This window comes from Staurois parvus, unplaced genomic scaffold, assembly GCF_062004578.1.
Source record: "Staurois parvus isolate SC_StPar_1 unplaced genomic scaffold, SC_StPar_1.0 ptg000552l, whole genome shotgun sequence".
NCBI lineage: Eukaryota > Metazoa > Chordata > Amphibia > Anura > Ranidae > Staurois > Staurois parvus.
In genome coordinates, this window is record NW_028318348.1 from 2,023,138 (window position 1) to 2,043,863 (window position 20,726).

The 20,726-nt window shown below is 39.2% G+C and overlaps 1 protein-coding gene across 1 annotated transcript in view; it reads right to left on the minus strand.

The window, feature by feature from the left end:
* LOC149451016 (vomeronasal type-2 receptor 26-like) overlaps positions 1–20,726 on the minus strand; it is a 75,542-nt gene that overhangs the window by 19,973 nt on the left and 34,843 nt on the right. Inside the window, exon 4 of the mRNA XM_089691156.1 lies at positions 6,868–7,159. Within this exon, the coding sequence (XP_089547282.1) occupies positions 6,868–7,159 (292 nt within the window). The remainder of the gene's footprint in view (positions 1–6,867; positions 7,160–20,726) is intronic.

Below are 20,726 nucleotides of genomic sequence, written 5' to 3' on the forward strand. Positions count from 1 at the left end.
ATACCAGATTTGGATAGAGCAGATAATATTTTAACCACTTGCCCTCCAAAGGATTTACCCTCCTTCCTCACCAGGACAATTTTTGTGATACGGTGCTGCGTTACTTTAACTGACAACTGCGTGGTCATGCAACTCTGTACATAAATTAATTTTTTTCCCTTTTTTTCATCAGAAATAGTGCTTTCTTTCAGTGGTATTTGATAATTTTTTATGTTTTGCCCTATAAACAAAAAAAGATCGACAATTTTGAAAAAAAAAAAAAAACAAAATGTTTTACTTTTTGCTATAAAACATATAGTAAGAAATTAAAAAAATAACAAATTTTCATAAATTTAGGACCAAAATGTATTCTGCTCCATGTCTTTGCTAAAAAAATCCCAATACATTTAAATTAATTGGTTTATGTGAAAGTTATAGCATTTACAAATAGGGGTAAATATACTGGATTTTTTTTTATATACTAGTAATGGTGGCGATCAGCGACTTATAGCGGGCCTGTGGGACTGCAGCAGGCATTCTGACACTGGGGGTGAACTGAATACCTGCCACTGACATCTCCAGTAACACCAATAAAGTGATCAGTGCTAATAAAAAGCACTGTATTGTACTAATGGCACTGGGCAGGAAGGGGTTAACATGTGGGGCGATCAAGGGTTAACTGTGTGCTGTGTGCTGTTTAACTAGGGAAACAAGCTGTGCATAGAAATACAAAGCAGCATGTCCTTGCTGGCAGGAGAGAGATCTGTGTCGTTTACACACAGGTCTCTCCCCTGTCAGCTTTTCCCGTCAATCGCCGGGTGCCAGCGGGAAATCTCCAGCCGGGACCTGGTGATTGACATTTGTAGCCACCAATGATGGCGCAGGTAGGGCGGCGTGCGCGCCACCTACTCAGAAATGCAAATCATATATATATGTGATTTTATGCAGCTCTACAAACAGCAAAAAAATGCAGCCATCCTATAATGCAACAACAGCCCAGGGGCGGACTGACCATTTGGAAACTAGGGCACTGCCCGAGGGCCCGGGGTCAGTAGGGGGCCCCATGAGATGCCCCTGGTACCTTTTTCATAGGCTTTTTTGAGTTTAGGCAAGGACACAGGGGACTCATGATCCCCTATTGCCCGGGGGCCCCATGAGTTGTCAGTCCACCCCTGCAACAGCCTGCTAGAAAAGCCTACTCACTGCCTACAATGATATCTCTGCAAATATCAGGTATCTCTTGCTGAATTAGGCCACATTCTCCGCTCAAATCAACTCATGCCCACTGCTTATTGCAGAGCTATAGGTCTGATTCACGTCAGACCTCTGCAGAGAGACCACTGCTCCCACACAGACAACAAGAGTCCCACAGCATGGTGACAGAGGATAGGCGTTTTAGTCAATACGTTGATGATTTCTAAAGAAAGCATGCTTTAATGCTGTGCACACATCTTTTTTAAATGCTTCTGTAACCACTTGCCCTCTAGAGGATTAACCCCCCGCCCCCCATCTTTCTGACCAGACCATTTTTTGTGACATAGCGCTTTACAATATAGTAGAATAGAATAGAAAATAGAATAGAATACAATAGAAAAAATATAACTGTCTTCCGAAATTCAAATTTCAAATAGAATAAATTTTAATTAGAATAGAACAGAAGAGAACAGAGTAGAAAACACAATAAAATAGAATAAAATAGAAAGAACATAGCTGTTTTCCGAATTCGAATTTCGAATAGAATACATTTGAATTCAAATAGAATAGAAAAGAATAGAACAGAATAGAAGTAAACAGAATACCGCAGTCTTCTGAAATTAGAATTCCAATTAGAAAAAAATCAAATAGAATAGAAAAGAATAGAAAATAAGAAAATAGAATAGAAAAAATTAGAATAGAATAGAATAAAATAGAAATAATATAACCATTTTCTGGGTAAATTAGAATTTTAAATGCCAATTCCAATTTGGTCAAATTGAATTTGAACAGAATTTAATAGAATTAGAAAGTAAAAAGAAACAAATTCTGAAAATGAAGTAAACACATTTAACTAAAGTAAATTATTTAAATAACAAATTGAAACAAAACACTTTTTTTGTTCTGTACACGTCTACTAGCCATACTAGCCAGCACCTGCTGTGATTGGACACAGCAGGAGCCTGTCAGCAAGTTCCAGCCTATGATTCATGGCCAGGGCCTGTTGATCGGCTTTGTGCAATCAAACTATGAGATCTAGTAGTAAAAGCAGCAAACTTTATACACATTACACATAGTTAGACACACATTTAACCCCTTGATCACCCCTTCCCCAGCCAGTGTCATTAGTACTGTGGCAGTGTATAATATTTCACTGATCACTCTGTTAATGCTGGTGATATCAGTGACAGTTGGTCAGTTTCCCCCAGTGTCAGTTAGTGTCAAATTGCCCGGAGCATTATCACAGTCCCATTATCAGTCTCTGATTGCTACCATTAGTAGCATAAAAAAAAAAAAATTCCAGTATATATATACCGTAATTTGTGGGCGCTATAACGTTCACGCAAACCAATTAAAATACACTTCTTGAGATTCTTTTTTAATCAAAGACATGTCTTTAATCAAAGACATTTGGCCTAAATTTATAAAGACATTTGATTTTATTGGATATGTTTTGTAGCACAAAGTAAAAAATAGTGGGGTTTTTTTCAAAATTTTTGGTCTTTTTTTCATTTATATCTCAAAAAATACCATCAAAAGAAAGCTCTATTTATGTGAAAAATATGTGGGTACAGTGCTGCATGACTGCGCAATTACCAGTTAAAATAGCACAGTGCCAAATAGCAAAAAGTGGCCTGGTCATGATGCGGGTAAAATCTCCCTGAGCTTCTTTTTCTAAAATTTTCAGAAAACACTGGGAAATGATGGCAACATTGTTCTATTTTGGCGAGTGCATTGGAGTTGAACAGTGAAGGTGGTTTTGTGGGTGCTATAGGGATTAAATGTCTTCTAAGAATTAAGGGAGTCTCTTTTAACTATCCTGGGCCAGTTCCTGTGCTAAGTAAAGCCCCTTATCCCTTTGAGGACCAAGGGACGTATTTGTCCCATGTTTGTAATTGCGTGTATCATCTGATTAAGAACTTAAAACTCTTTTTTTTTTTTTGGTTTGAGTCAAAATATTAGTTCTTATCAACAAACAACAAATGGATCTAGCTTTTTGCCAATTATTTCATGAAATGGCTTAGTTACAGCAACTGAAGTGTATGAACTTTAAAAACAAAAAAATTGATTATTTTGGCGTTCCAAAACCTTACGGTCCTCAAAGGGTTATTATGCACATTAGTTTACTTCTTTTTTTTTTTTGCTCAGAGAAAAAAAAATTGAACGAAACATAAGCAAATCAAATCAAATACACAAAGAAATAAAAACAAAACACAAAGAATATTAAGTTAAATAACCTAAACAACCTAATACAACCTCCAAAACCAACACTCTCAAGATAGATTTAAAAAAAAAACATTTTTTAACCTCCCTAGCGGTCTGATTATGTCCATATTTCTGTGCTCAAAGCGGTACATTTTTTTGCATGGAAATGTGTATTTTTTTATTGTAGGCTGTAATTTTTAGGAATAACTCACTGAAATCTGTCCGAACAAGAGTCTAGTAAACATCCCGGGTATGATAAAATTTGAAACACAAAATCATAAATTATAATTTAATAAATAATCATAAAAAATAATAATATAATAATAATAAATTTAATTCAATAATATAATCAAACCAAAAACACTGAAATTTGAAATATAGCGCCAAGTTCGCACATCGCTGAGCAAAGTCGCAGAATCATTTTCAGTGTCTGATGAGGAATTTCCCCCACGAATCATTATCACTCAATTCTGCAAGTGGTTCTGATTTACTATCGCTGTTCTCTAGCCAGTCTAAAACCGCTTTTGACCTCAAGGGACGCTTTTTGGACGCCATGGACTTTTCTCAGTTTCCAGGCAGAAAGAACAGTAAAAATGCAGGCAGGGCGCCGGACAAAGCACTCGGGACAAAATGTATGTGAAATGGTTTGATACAGTAATGTTATACTATGTGATTTTAGTGAATTTAGTGAATGTTACTTTTTGTCATTTTCAAATTTTCTGCCAGTTCCGTCCCCCGTTTGTCCCGACGTCACAGGGAACGGAACCCAGAAGACAGATGCCGGCATCGGACGGAGGACATTGCCGGGGACACTGCAGGGGGGACATCGCGGGAGCGCAGGACAAGGTAAGTGAAAGAGGGATCCCGGAGCAACGCTGCAGTGTATTCCTGAGTGTAGCTCGGGGTTACCGCTTGTGGTGCTGAAACTTTACCCCGAGCTACACTCGGGAATACCGCCAGGGGGGTTAAAACAGCAAATTTCACTCAAGCAGCTCAATGACCACAGTTGACAGTTTCTACTTTGGAGAAATTACACTGATGGTAAACTTTGTAAATTCCATTAAATTAGTCCTTACAGTAAAGAAATACATTAATACTGATTTCTGCTCATCTTTTTATCTAAAAGAAAAACTTTATTTAGTAACAATACCTAGTTGGAAATTTTCAACTTGAAGCATCAAACTGTATTTTAAATCAGTTCACTGCATGGCCCAACAAGCTGTTTAATATACACTCACTGGCCACTTTATTAGGCCCACCTTGCTAGTACTGGGTTGGACCCCCTTTTGCCTTCAGAGCTGCCTTCATTCTTCATGGCATAGATCCAACAAGGTGTTGGGAACATTCCTCAGAGATTTTGGTCCATATTGACATGAGTTACTGTTGCCTTTCTATCATCTTGAACCAGTCTGCCCATTCTCCTCTGACATCAACAAGGCATTTTCCTCCACACAACTGCCGCTCACTGGATATTTTCTCTTTTTCTGACCATTCTGTGTAAACCCTAGAGATGGTTGTGCGTGAAAATCCCAGTAGATCATCAATTTTTTAGACCAGCCTGTCTGGCACCAACAACCATGCCACGTTCAAACTCACTTAAATCCCCTTTTTTTCTCATTCAAATGCTCGGTTGGAACTTCAGCATTTCATCTTCACCACGTCTAGATGCCTAAATGCATTGAATTGCTGCCATGTGATTGGCTGATTAGCAATTTGTGTTACCAAGCAATAGAACAGGTGTGCCTAATAAAGTGGCCGGTGAGTGGATAAAGCCCATTTGAAATGCAAAATAAAACAGGTTATAGAGGCTAGTCTGATATGTAACAAACATGATCCTTAGAAGATGTTTTTGGATGAAAGTTCTTAACCACTTGCCCTCCAGAGGATAACCCCTTCCTCCCCAGTGCCATTAATACAGTGTCAGTGTTTTTTTTTTGCACTGATCACTGTATTGGTGTCACTGGGGATGTCAGTGACCCCAAGTCAGTTCCCCCCAGTGTCAGCATGTTCGCTGCAGTCCCGAAGTCCCGCCATAAGTCGCTGATCGCCGCCATAAGTTGCTGATCGCCGCCATAAGTCACTGATCGCCGCCATAAGTCGTTGATCGCCGCCATTATTAGTATAAAAAAAATCCCAGTATCTTTCCCGCCATTTGTAAACGCTATAATTTTCACGTAAACCAATTAATTTACACGTATTGGGGTTTTTTTTTTAGCAAAGACATGTCGCAGAATACATTTTGGCAAAAATTTATGACTAAATTTAATTTTTACATTTTTTTTTACTGGACGTGTTTTATAGCAAAAAGTACAAAATATTTTTTTTCCTCAAAATTGTCAGCCTTTTTTTTTATAGTGCAAAAAATAAAAAACGCACAGGCGATCAAATACCACCGAAAGAAAGCTCAATTTGTGGGAAAAAGGATGTAAATTTCATTTATGTACCGTATTGCATGACCGCGCAATTGTCCGTTAAACTAGCGCAGCGCTGTATAGCAAAAAAATGGTGTAAATTCCATTATCTATACCATAGTTTGTAGACGCTATAACTGTCACACAAAGCAATCAATATACACTTATTGGGATTTTTTTTACCAAAAACATGGAGCAGAATACATTTTGGCCTAAATTTATAACCAACTTTGAGTTTACTATATATTTTTTATAGCTGAAAGTTAAAAATATTGTTTTTCTTCAAAATTTTTGGTCTTTGGTTATTGCGCAAAAAATAAAAAGCGCACAGGTGATCAAATACCATCGAAAGAAAGCTCTATTTGTGTGAAAAAAGGACATAAATTTCGTTTGGGTGCAGCATTGCATGACCGCGCAATTATCAGTTGAATTAGTGCAGCGCCGAGTAGCAAAAAGAGGCCTCGTCATTAAGGGGGGTAAATCCTCTGGAGGGCAAGTGGTAAAAACTATATTTTGCTATTAAACATGTCCAATAAAATATTTTAAAAAATCTAATTTCGTCATAAATTTAGGCCAAAATGTATTCTGTGATTCCAATACGTGTAAATTAATTGGTTTACGTGAAAGTTATAGCAGTATAGATACTGGGATTTTCTTTTTTTTTCCTACTAGTAATGGCGGCGATCAGTGAATTTTAGCGGGACTGCAACAGACATTCTGACACTGGGGGGAACTACACATTGGAGATGTTCGGTGATCACCGGGCGCCTGCGGGTAATTACCGGACCTGGTGGTTGACATCCGCAGCTGTGAATGGCAGCACGGGTAGGGTGTGCGTGCGGCTCGCACGTGCCCCTTTCCTGGAAATGCAGAATGACGTATATATATGTGATTTTGCGCACGGGTGCCGCCCTATAACAGTATATCTGCTATAGGGTGGTCCTTAAGTGGTTAAGTGATGCTGAGATCAGCGTTGATGCTTTCATATCTGTACAATGTAGCCCAAGGTAACACATCTTTAATATATTTTATCAAATCTATAATTTTAGGCATTGGGGGAAGCTTTATTATTTCTTACCTGCAAGTATCCATAAATATTTAGAATTTCAGCTATGCGCAAAGACGTTTCTGAAGACTGGTCTCCAATAACACCAACTAGGTTGTCATGATCCTGGCAGGAATAGTTGGGAATCAGGTAGGCTGGACCAGATAGGATATGCAGGACACTCTCTACAGCTTTATCTGCATGTGTACAGGAGTCAGTTGCATGGTATCCCAGAGTCACATTAGGTAAAATATCCGAGTTACGGTTGATCTCATCAATGGCAAATGTGAAAGCCAGGAGGTATCTGTAGTAACGAGGTATAGGGCTGTGGGAAGATGAAAGGATAGAAGATGAAAAGCCAAATCCTCACCCTGTATCTTTATGAATTCTGCTTATTTCTGTTCTACAGCTGTTTCCATTGTACCATTGTACGCAAAAACCGCCATCGTATATCCTGCTCTGTCTCTATATCAGATAAGAGGCATGGAGGAGATCAGCTATGAGTTAAGGTTAGAGGAAGTTAATTTATTCTCTCTTGAGAAGAGGAGATTAAGGGGGGATATGATCACCATGTATAATACATAAGGGGGGATATGATCTCCATGTATAATACATAAGGGGGATATGATCTCCATGTATAATACATAAGGGGGGATATGATCACCATGTATAATACATAAGGGGGGATATGATCTCCATGTATAATACATAAGGGGGGATATGATCTCCATGTATAATACATAAGGGGGGATATGATCTCCATGTATAATACATAAGGGGGGATATGATCTCCATGTATAATACATAAGGGGGGATATGATCACCATGTATAATACATAAGGGGGGATATGATCTCCATGTATAATACATAAGGGGGGATATGATCACCATGTATAATGCATAAGGGGGGATATGATCACCATGTATAATACATAAGGGGGGATATGATCTCCATGTATAATACATAAGGGGGGATATGATCTCCATGTATAATACATAAGGGGGGATATGATCACCATATATAATACATAAGGGGGGGATATGATCATCATGTATAATACATAAGGGGGGTATATGATCTCCATGTATAATACATAAGGGGGGGGATATGATCATCATGTATAATACATAAGGGGGGATATGATCACCATGTATAATACATAAGGGGGGATATGATCATCATGTATAATACATAAGGGGGGATATGATCTCCATGTATAATACATAAGGGGGGAATATGATCTCCATGTATAATACATAAGGGGGGATATGATCACCATGTATAATACATAAGGGGGGATACGATCTCCATGTATAATACATAAGGGGGGGGGATATGATCTCCATGTATAATACATAAGGGGGGTATGATCTCCATGTATAATACATAAGGGGGGGATATGATCACTATGTATAATATATAAGGGGGTATGATCTCCATGTATAATATATAAGGGGGGATATGATCTCCATGTATAATACATAAGGGGGGATATGATCTCCATGTATAATACATAAGGGGGGATATGATCTCCATATATAATACATAAGGGGGGATATGATCACCATGTATAATGCATAAGGGGGATATGATCTCCATGTATAATGCATAAGGGGGGATATGATCTCCATGTATAATACATAAGGGGGGATATGATCTCCATGTATAATACATAAGGGGGATATGATCACCATGTATAATACATAAGGGGGATATGATCTCCATATATAATACATAAGGGGGGATATGATCTCCATGTATAATACATAAGGGGGGATATGATCTCCATGTATAATATATAAGGGGGGATATGATCTCCATGTATAATACATAAGGGGGGATATGATCTCCATGTATAATACATAAAGGGGGATATGATCACCATGTATAATACATAAGGGGGGATATGATCTCCATGTATAATACATAAGGGGGGATATGATCTCCATGTATAATACATAAGGGGGGATATGATCTCGATGTATAATACATAGGGGGGATATGATCTCCATGTATAATACATAAGGGGGGATATGATCTTCATGTATAATACATAAGGGGGATATGATCTCCATGTATAATACATAAGGGGGATATGATCTCCATGTATAATACATAAGGGGGGATATGACCTCCATGTATAATACATAAGGGGGATATGATCTACATGTATAATACATAAGGGGGGATGTGATCTCCATGTATAATACATAAAGGGGGATATAATCTCCATGTATAATACATAAGGGGGATATGATCTCCATGTATAATACATAAGGGGGGATATGATCACCATGTATAATGCATAAGGGGGGATGTGATCTCCATGTATAATACATAAGGGGGGATATGATCACCATGTATAATACATAAGGGGGGATATGATCTCCATGTATAATACATAAGGGGGGATATGATCTCCATGTATAATACATAAGGGGGGATATGATCACCATGTATAATACATAAGGGGGGGATATGATCATCATGTATAATACATAAGGGGGGTATATGATCTCCATGTATAATACATAAGGGGGGATATGATCATCATGTATAATACATAAGGGGGGATATGATCTCCATGTATAATACATAAGGGGGGAATATGATCTCCATGTATAATACATAAGGGGGGATATGATCACCATGTATAATACATAAGGGGGGATACGATCTCCATGTATAATACATAAGGGGGGGGGATATGATCTCCATGTATAATACATAAGGGGGGTATGATCTCCATGTATAATACATAAGGGGGGGATATGATCACTATGTATAATATATAAGGGGGTATGATCTCCATGTATAATATATAAGGGGGGATATGATCTCCATGTATAATACATAAGGGGGGATATGATCTCCATGTATAATACATAAGGGGGGATATGATCTCCATGTATAATACATAAGGGGGGATATGATCTCCATATATAATACATAAGGGGGGATATGATCACCATGTATAATGCATAAGGGGGATATGATCTCCATGTATAATGCATAAGGGGGGATATGATCTCCATGTATAATACATAAGGGGGATATGATCACCATGTATAATACATAAGGGGGATATGATCTCCATATATAATACATAAGGGGGGATATGATCAACATGTATAATACATAAGGGGGGATATGATCAACATGTATAATACATAAGGGGGATATGATCTCCATGTATAATACATAAGGGGGATATGATCTCCATGTATAATACATAAGGGGGGATATGATCTCCATGTATAATACATAAGGGGGGATATGATCTCCATGTATAATACATAAGGAGGGATATGATCTCCATGTATAATATATAAGGGGGGATATGATCTCCATGTATAATACATAAGGGGGGATATGATCTCCATGTATAATACATAAAGGGGGATATGATCACCATGTATAATACATAAGGGGGATATGATCTCCATGTATAATACATAAGGGGGGATATGATCTCGATGTATAATACATAGGGGGGATATGATCTCCATGTATAATACATAAGGGGGGATATGATCTCCATGTATAATACATAAGGGGGATATGATCTCCATGTATAATACATAAGGGGGATATGATCTCCATGTATAATACATAAGGGGGATATGATCTCCATGTATAATACATAAGGGGGATATGATCTCCATGTATAATACATAAGGGGGGATGTGATCTCCATGTATAATACATAAAGGGGGATATAATCTCCATGTATAATACATAAGGGGGATATGATCTCCATGTATAATACATAAGGGGGATATGATCTCCATGTATAATACATAAGGGGGATATGATCTCCATGTATAATACATAAGGGGGGATATGATCACCATGTATAATGCATAAGGGGGGATGTGATCTCCATGTATAATACATAAGGGGGGATATGATCACCATGTATAATACATAAGGGGGGATATGATCTCCATGTATAATACATAAGGGGGGATATGATCTCCATGTATAATACATAAGGGGGGATATGATCACCATGTATAATACATAAGGGGGGGATATGATCATCATGTATAATACATAAGGGGGGTATATGATCTCCATGTATAATACATAAGGGGGGGATATGATCATCATGTATAATACATAAGGGGGGATATGATCTCCATGTATAATACATAAGGGGGATATGATCTCCATGTATAATACATAAGGGGGATATGATCACCATGTATAATACATAAGGGGGATATGATCTCCATATATAATACATAAGGGGGGATATGATCAACATGTATAATACATAAGGGGGGATATGATCAACATGTATAATACATAAGGGGGGATATGATCAACATGTATAATACATAAGGGGGATATGATCTCCATATATAATACATAAGGGGGGATATGATCAACATGTATAATACATAAGGGGGGATATGATCTCCATGTATAATACATAAGGGGGATATGATCTCCATGTATAATACATAAGGGGGATATGATCTCCATGTATAATACATAAGGGGGGATATGATCTCCATGTATAATACATAAGGGGGGATATGATCTCCATGTATAATACATAAGGGGGGATATGATCTCCATGTATAATATATAAGGGGGGATATGATCTCCATGTTTAATACATAAGGGGGGATATGATCTCCATGTATAATACATAAAGGGGGATATGATCACCATGTATAATACATAAGGGGGGATATGATCTCCATGTATAATACATAAGGGGGATATGATCTCCATGTATAATACATAAGGGGGGATATGATCTCCATGTATAATACATAGGGGGGATATGATCTCCATGTATAATACATAAGGGGGGATATGATCTCCATGTATAATACATAAGGGGGATATGATCTCCATGTATAATACATAAGGGGGGATGTGATCTCCATGTATAATACATAAAGGGGGATATAATCTCCATGTATAATACATAAGGGGGATATGATCTCCATGTATAATACATAAGGGGGATATGATCTCCATGTATAATACATAAGGGGGATATGATCTCCATGTATAATACATAAGGGGGGATATGATCACCATGTATAATGCATAAGGGGGGATGTGATCTCCATGTATAATACATAAGGGGGGATATGATCACCATGTATAATACATAAGGGGGGATATGATCTCCATGTATAATACATAAGGGGGGATATGATCTCCATGTATAATACATAAGGGGGGATATGATCACCATGTATAATACATAAGGGGGGGATATGATCATCATGTATAATACATAAGGGGGGTATATGATCTCCATGTATAATACATAAGGGGGGGATATGATCATCATGTATAATACATAAGGGGGGATATGATCACCATGTATAATACATAAGGGGGGATATGATCATCATGTATAATACATAAGGGGGGATATGATCTCCATGTATAATACATAAGGGGGGAATATGATCTCCATGTATAATACATAAGGGGGGATACGATCTCCATGTATAATACATAAGGGGGGGATATGATCTCCATGTATAATACATAAGGGGGGTATGATCTCCATGTATAATACATAAGGGGGGGATATGATCACTATGTATAATATATAAGGGGGTATGATCTCCATGTATAATATATAAGGGGGGATATGATCTCCATGTATAATACATAAGGGGGGATATGATCTCCATGTATAATACATAAGGGGGGATATGATCTCCATATATAATACATAAGGGGGGATATGATCACCATGTATAATGCATAAGGGGGATATGATCTCCATGTATAATGCATAAGGGGGATATGATCTCCATGTATAATACATAAGGGGGATATGATCACCATGTATAATACATAAGGGGGATATGATCTCCATATATAATACATAAGGGGGGATATGATCAACATGTATAATACATAAGGGGGGATATGATCAACATGTATAATACATAAGGGGGATATGATCTCCATGTATAATACATAAGGGGGATATGATCTCCATGTATAATACATAAGGGGGATATGATCTCCATGTATAATACATAAGGGGGGATATGATCTCCATGTATAATACATAAGGGGGGATATGATCTCCATGTATAATACATAAGGGGGGATATGATCTCCATGTATAATACATAAGGGGGGATATGATCTCCATGTATAATACATAAAGGGGGATATGATCACCATGTATAATACATAACGGGGGATATGATCTCCATGTATAATACATAAGGGGGATATGATCTCCATGTATAATACATAGGGGGGATATGATCTCCATGTATAATACATAAGGGGGGATATGATCTCGATGTATAATACATAGGGGGAATATGATCTCCATGTATAATACATAAGGGGGGATATGATCTCCATGTATAATACATAAGGGGGATATGATCTCCATGTATAATACATAAGGGGGATATGATCTCCATGTATAATACATAAGGGGGGATATGATCTCCATGTATAATACATAAGGGGGATATGATCTCCATGTATAATACATAAGGGGGGATGTGATCTCCATGTATAATACATAAGGGGGATATGATCTCCATGTATAATACATACGGGGGATATGATCACCATGTATAATACATAAGGGGGATATGATCGCCATGTATAATACATAAGGGGGGATATGATCTCCATGTATAATACATAAGGGGGGATATGATCTCCATGTATAATACATAGGGGGGATATGATCTCCATGTATAATACATAAGGGGGAATATGATCTCGATGTATAATACATAAGGGGGGATATGGTCTCCATGTATAATACATAAGGGGGGATATGGTCTCCATGTATAATACATAAGGGGGATATGATCTCTATGTATAATACATAAGGGGGGATATGATCTCCATGTATAATACATAAGGGGGGATATGATCACCATGTATAATTCATAAGGGGGGATATGGTCTCCATGTATAATTCATAAGGGGGATATGATCTCCATGTATAATACATAAGGGGGGATATGATCTCCATGTATAATACATAAGGGGGGATATGATCTCCATGTATAATACATAAGGGGGGATATGATCACCATGTATTATACATAAGGGGGGGATATGATCTCCATCTATAATACATAAGGGGGGATATGATCTCCATGTATAAATACATCAGTGGTTCATATAGTGAACTCGGTGTAGAGTTATTCACCCTGAGGTGATCACAGAGGACAAGGGGGCACTCTTTACATCTGGAGGAAAAGAAATGTAATCTCCAAACATGGAAAGGTTTCTTCACATTGAGAGCTGTGAGAATGTGGAATAGACTCCCTCAAGAGCTGGTTCTGGCCATCTCAGTGGATTGCTGTAGGAAAGTCCTGGATTCTTTCTTGGATACACAGAATATAACTGGATATAACATTTATAGGTAAAGTTGATCCAGGGAATATTCGATTGCCTCTCGGGGGATCAGGAAGGAATTTTTTCCCTGCAGGAGCAAATTGGATCATGCTTTGCTGTTTTTTCTTTGCCTTTCTCTGGATCAACTGTGGGTATAGGATTATAACTTTTTTTTTTTTTTTTTTAATGGTTGAACTGGATGGACGTTTGTCTTTTTTTAGCCAGACTAACTATGTAACTATGTCTCTAGAATAAAAAGTGAAGGTAAATCTCATTGATGGGACACAGTCAAACGACTTAACAAGGGTCTTAATGATCCCCTACACTATCGAAACTAAAAGAAAAAAATACTTTACTTACACTTTAATCACCAAAAAGCTCTCTTTTGAGAAAAAAAATAATTATGTGTCACAAACTGTGCATTTAGGCAAGTATTTCCCCAACAACCTTTCCAGGTGCCTCCCCATGTTGGCATTGATGGTTGAGGGTCTGGCGCATGGGAAAAAAGTTACAGTAAGCATTTGATAATAATCTGATAATGTTTAATTTTCCAGGTGCCTCCCCATGTCATCACTGATGGTTTAGGCTCTACCTATCAACTGTCAGTGCTGACATGGTGAGGCACCTAAAAAGGAAAATTACATTAAATTGGAGGTCCAGTCGGAATTTAAAAAAAAATAAAAGTCAGCAGCTACAAAAACTGTAGCTGCTTACTTTTAAAAAATGGACACTCACCTGATCGCCTAGGCGATCAAAGCCGAAGTGGAAGCGGGTACCTGTCAAATTCGGATACCCCTTCCCTCCCTCTCTCCAAAAGTGCCAATTCTTAACGGGGAGCAGGGGATAAAGCCTTAAAGCAGAACTTCCCCATTTGGATGGAGCTCTGCTTTAAGTATCTGATAACAATTTTGCATAAACATGAAAGAAATGTCCAGATGCTTTTTCTGACATCTTCCTAAAAGTGCTAACTGTCTGGTTGTGTCTAGCAGGGCCAGATCTAGCCGTTGTGATCTGGGGGTGAAATAAAAAAAGTCAGAGGGCATAATGACATCACTGTGCACGTCACTGATAGTCTGTCATACAGTGTCCTGGGAAACACTAGTATGTATTAGGCTGGCATTGGATTATGGTGATTAAAATCTTAGCGCTGGCACCTCCCGGTCCTTTAACCCCCCTGGCGGTATTCCCGAGTGTAGCTCGGGGTAAAGTTTCAGCACCACAAGCGGTAACCCCGAGCTACACTTGGCAATACCATGTGGCGTTGCTCCGGGATCCCTCGATCACTTCCCTTGTCCTGCGCTCCCGCGATGTCCCCCCTGCAGTGTCCCCGGCAATGTAAACCGACCGATGCCGGCATCTGTCATCTGGGTTCCGTCCCCTGCGAGCGTCAGGATGTACAGGGGACGGAACAGCGGGAAATTTGAAAATGACAAAAAGTGACAATCACTAAAATCACTAAAATCACATAGTATAACATTCCTGTATCAAACCATTTCACATACATTTTGTCCCGAGTGCTTTGTCAGGCGCCCTGCCTGCATTTTTACTGTTCTTTCTGCCTGGAAACTTAGAAAATTCCATGGCGTCCAAAAAGCGTCCCTTTAGGTCAAAAGCGGTTTTAGACCGGCTAGAGAACAGCGATAGTAAATTAGAACCACTTGCAGAATTGAGTGATAATGATTCGTGGGGGAAATTCCTCATCAGACACTGAAAACGATTCTGCGACTTTGCTCAGCGATGTGTGGACTTGGCGCTCTATTTCAAATTTCAGTGTTTTTGGTTTGATTATATTATTGAATAAATTTATTATTATTATATTATTTTTTATGATTTTTTATGATTATTTATTAAATTATAATTTATTATTTCATGTTTCAAATTGTAACATACCCGGGATGTTTACTAGACTCTTGTTCAGACAGATTTCAGTGAGTTATTTCTAAAAATTACAAAAGTCTACAATAAATAAAATACATATTTCCATGCAAAAAAATGTACCACTTTGAGCACAGAAATATGATCAGACCGCTAGGGAGGTTAAGAGTTTCAGAAGGAGAGGTGGGCGGGGTTTTAGGGTCATGTGACCACCGTGATTCGCCGTCACAGCAGTCACATGATCGGAAAAGATCCCGATCGAAAAGGGACTTTTCCATGAGTCATTGACGTACGCACTAGGAGCGCGCAGGGCGTGCGCTCTCAGCACATATGTATGTTCTTATTGCACACAAATATGCAGCTTCTCGGGTCAAGGCATATTTGCATGCGCTCAGCGTCACGGGGTTAAACAGCTTTATATTAAATGTACCTATCAAAGTCCCCATTTACATCAGGAGTCCTCATCAGGGTACCCCTTTATTTCAGATGTCCCAATCAGAGTACCCCCTTATATCAGGGTCCCCATCAGTGTGTTCCCATACATCAGGGTCCCCATTAGAGTATCCCCTTACCTCAGATGTCCCGATCAGTGTGCCCCCTTATATCAGGTTTACCAATCAGAGCACCCCCTTACATTAGTGTCCCTATCAGAACACCCCCTCACATCAGTGTCCCCATCAGGGTTCCCCCCTACATCTGATTAGTTATCTCCATCAGTGTGCCCCCTTACCAGGGGTGGACTGACCATTTAGTCACTCGGGCACTGCCTGAGGGCCTGGGGTCTGTAGGGGGCACCATGAGATGCCCCTGGTACCCTTCATATGCTTTTTTGGGTGTGGTTTGAGTGTGGGAGAGGACACAGGGGCCCCTTTATTTTTTATTGCCCAGGGGCCCCATGAGTTGTCAGTTTGCCCCTGCCCCTTACATTAATTGCCTCCATTAGTGTGTGTCCTTACATCAAATGTCTGCATCATACTAACTCATGGATCAGTGAATGCACTCTTAATGAACTGGGGGGCATGACTAAAATCTTGGGGGGGCATAGCCCACCCCAGGACCCCCCTAGATCAGGCCTTAGTGTCTAGCCTCAATAAGTTCATGTACATTGAACGATTATGCTGCAAGTGAATCCATAGTAACATCCAGAACTTTCTCTGCATTTTTTTTTTCAGGTCAGAGACTTAGAGAGCATTTAAGCCAATGAATGATAATGTCCAGGGGCGGACTGACAACTCATGGGGCCCCCGGGCAATAGGGGATCATGGGGCCCCTGTGTGCTTGCCCAAATTCAAAAAAGCCTATGTCCAAATGGTCAGTCCGCCCCTGATAATGACAAACTGGCTACTAGGAGATCAGCAGTGCCAAGGATGCAGATGTATGCACTACTGCTACAATCTAGCTGATGACATACTGATTAATATATAATGTGGATGATAAATATGGATGATATTAATAAAATATATTGCTTACACATGAAGGAAGATTTTGGAAAATGAGGCAGCTGTTGTATGCGAGAACAAACACTGAACACTCCACCAATAATAAAGTCCCCTTCTTTGACTCGCTTGGTGTCCAATATATACTGTTTGCCGCTGATAAAACATTGAGGTCCAGAGCTTAGTTTTTGGCACATTGAAAGTAATAATATTGTGGGACATAATAAGAGTAGAAGAAATGAATAATGAGCATCCATCTCAGAGCAGAGCCAAAGTCCCACTTTATCATGTTAAACCAGTTTTGCCCAAGAACACAATATACTGGCTCCTGAATCCATTCAACGATCTTATATAGAGAAGACACAGCAAGGGAGTTAATGTGTGGATATTATATTTAGTTTGCCAGAGTAACGATGATACATTATATTTGGATTGTTTTTCTTCTTTTAATTTTATATTTTGCTTTTACTTGAAGTTGTATCAAAATTAAAAAAAAAAAGTTTACTTTTGACTTGACCTCAAGAGTACAAAATGCACGTTGATTTGGGTTAAAGCTGAAGTTTAGTGAAAAAATATTTTTCGGGAAAAAAGGGCAGCAGAAGGGGACTAATCTGTGTCAAATATTTGTGAATAATCTTTTGAACTGTGGAAAAAACACTTTTTTCAGATAGTTTTGGCTGCAGCACCTCATTTTCTACCTAGCAGTAATAAGCCAGAATTGAATGGTGGGAGTAGCAGTCATATAAGCTCTAAAATCTGTTTGAAGGTTTGTACTTCCAGAAAAAAAGTAAGCTAAAGTGCTCAACTTGGTACCAATTCCCAAACAGTGGTAAACCAATCTCATAGTATAGCTTGTAATCAGAAACAAGATAAACGTACCTAGGTTCGGTTCGAGACAGTACAGGTGCTCAATAAGAACCCCATTGAAGTCAATTGGAGCCAAATGTTAGAAATCAGTTCTGGCCATCTTCAAGGCTAATAGGCAAGGGATTTCGTGCCATAAATGTGGGGTATGTCAATTGAATAAACTGAATCGGAGGAAATATTCCAGTTTCTACTGATAGGCCGAACACCCCCATGTTGGGTTTACAGTCGAATGCTTGAACCAAATGAAAGTTAGAACGCAAACTTCAAACTCAATGCATGCCTATGGGACTCGTAAATTAAAATGTTCCCATTTTGACGGCTTATGTGGATGTTATTGGCCATAAAAGGGATATGGAGACTCAGTACTGCCCTGAGGGACATGAATCAGTGAAAAAAAAAATTTCAGTACTGTTTTTAAAGGGCAGTCATTTTTCATTGCTTAAAGTAAAAAAAAAAAAGAAAAATTCCTTTAAATATCATGCCTGGGGGGTCCCCTTAAACGACCTGCAAAGTTGCACATCTGTCCAATGTATAAAACCTGCTGCAGCAGGACTGACATGAGAAATGACATTTTTATATATGAAAAAAGACAGTGTGTGGCACCCCCCTCTAATCCATACCAGACCCTTTGGGGTTTATTTACTAAAGCTGGAGAGTCCAAAATCAGACTCCCTTCTGCATAGAAACCAATCAGCTTCTAACCTCAGCTTGTTCAATGAAGCTTTGGCAATGAAACCTGGAAGCTGATTGGTTTCTATGCAGAAGGGAGTCTGATTTTGCACTCTCCAGCTTTAGTAAATAAACCCCTTTATGTCTGGTAGGAAGGTTAGAAGAGACCCCACAGTAAACATTTTTTTTAAGTGCGTGGTGTTTCCCCTAAAAGCCATACCAGGCCCTTTAGGCCTGGTAGGACTTTTAAGGGGAACACCCAATGGTGGGGGGGAGCATGGGGCCCCCCTTAAATACCTACCAGACCCCTGCGGCTTACCAGGCCATGTGCCCTTGGCATGGAAAAGGGCCTCTTCCCCACAACCCTGGCCCAGTGGTTGTGGGGGTCTGTGGGCAGGGGAGCTCATTAGCATTAGGGTACGCTTTTAAATAAGGGGGCATTATGATGCTGCCCCCCCCTTGTGAATGAGTAAGGGGTAAATGTACCGCTACCCATTCACTAAAGGGTTAAATTCAGTCAAAAATAAAGATGCCAGACTTTTGAAAAATTCCTTTATTGAACAAAAAACAAAAAGTCCTTTATTTAAAAAAAGGCCAAAAAAATGGTTTCCTTATTGTGATCCATTATCAATCACGGCGTCACAACAACGCCAACTCACCAAAATTAAACAAAAAAAAAATCAGCCAACCCATCCACACCCGCGGAACACTCGCTGCAATCTGACATTTGCCAGTCAGATGTAAACAATTGGGCGGAGCTAGCGGTGACCTCGGATGTCATGATGCCGAGGGCGCGGGGCCTGGTAAACTGCAGGGAGGAGAGCGCTCAGTCGCCTCCCCCTTTCCTGGCCTGACAAGCCTGTGCTCGGATCAAGGGTCTGGTAGAAATTTAGGGGGGACCCCAAGCGTTTTTACTCCATTTTTTGGGGGAGGGGTTTCCTTTAAAAACCCTACCAGGCCTAAAGGGCCTGGTATGGCTTTTAGGGGGAACCCCATGCAGTTTTTTAATAACATTTTTTACTGTGGGGTCCCGCCTAACCTTCCTACCAAACCTAAAGGGTGTGGTATGGATTGGGGGGGCACACTGTCTTCTTTTATTTATTTTTATTTTATTTATGTATTACAGGTACTTATATACAGTTGCAAGAAAAAGTATGTGAACCCCTTGGGATAATGTGGAGTTTTGCATGAATTGGGCATAAAATGTGCTCTGAACATCATCTAAGTCACAACAATAGAAGAACACAGTCTGCTGAACATAATACTACACAAACATTAGACGTTGCCATGGTTTAATTGCACATAACATGTAAACATTCACAGTGCAGGGAGGAAAAAGTATGTGAACCTTTGGACTTAATAACTGGTTGACCCTCCTTTGGCAGCAATAACCTCAACCAAACGTTTCCTGTAGTTGCAGATCAGACCTGCACAACGATCTGGAATCATTTTGGATCACTCCTCTTCACAAAACTGTTTCAGTGTAGCAATATTCTTGGGATGTCTGGTGTGAATCGCTCTCTTAAGGTCATGCCACAGCATTTCAATCGGGATGAGGTCAGGACTCTGACTGGGCCACTCCAGAAGGCGTATTCTGTGCTGTTGCAGCCATTGTTTTGTTGAATTACTTGTATGCTTTGGGTCATTGTCCTGTTGCATCACCCATCCTCTGCGGAGCT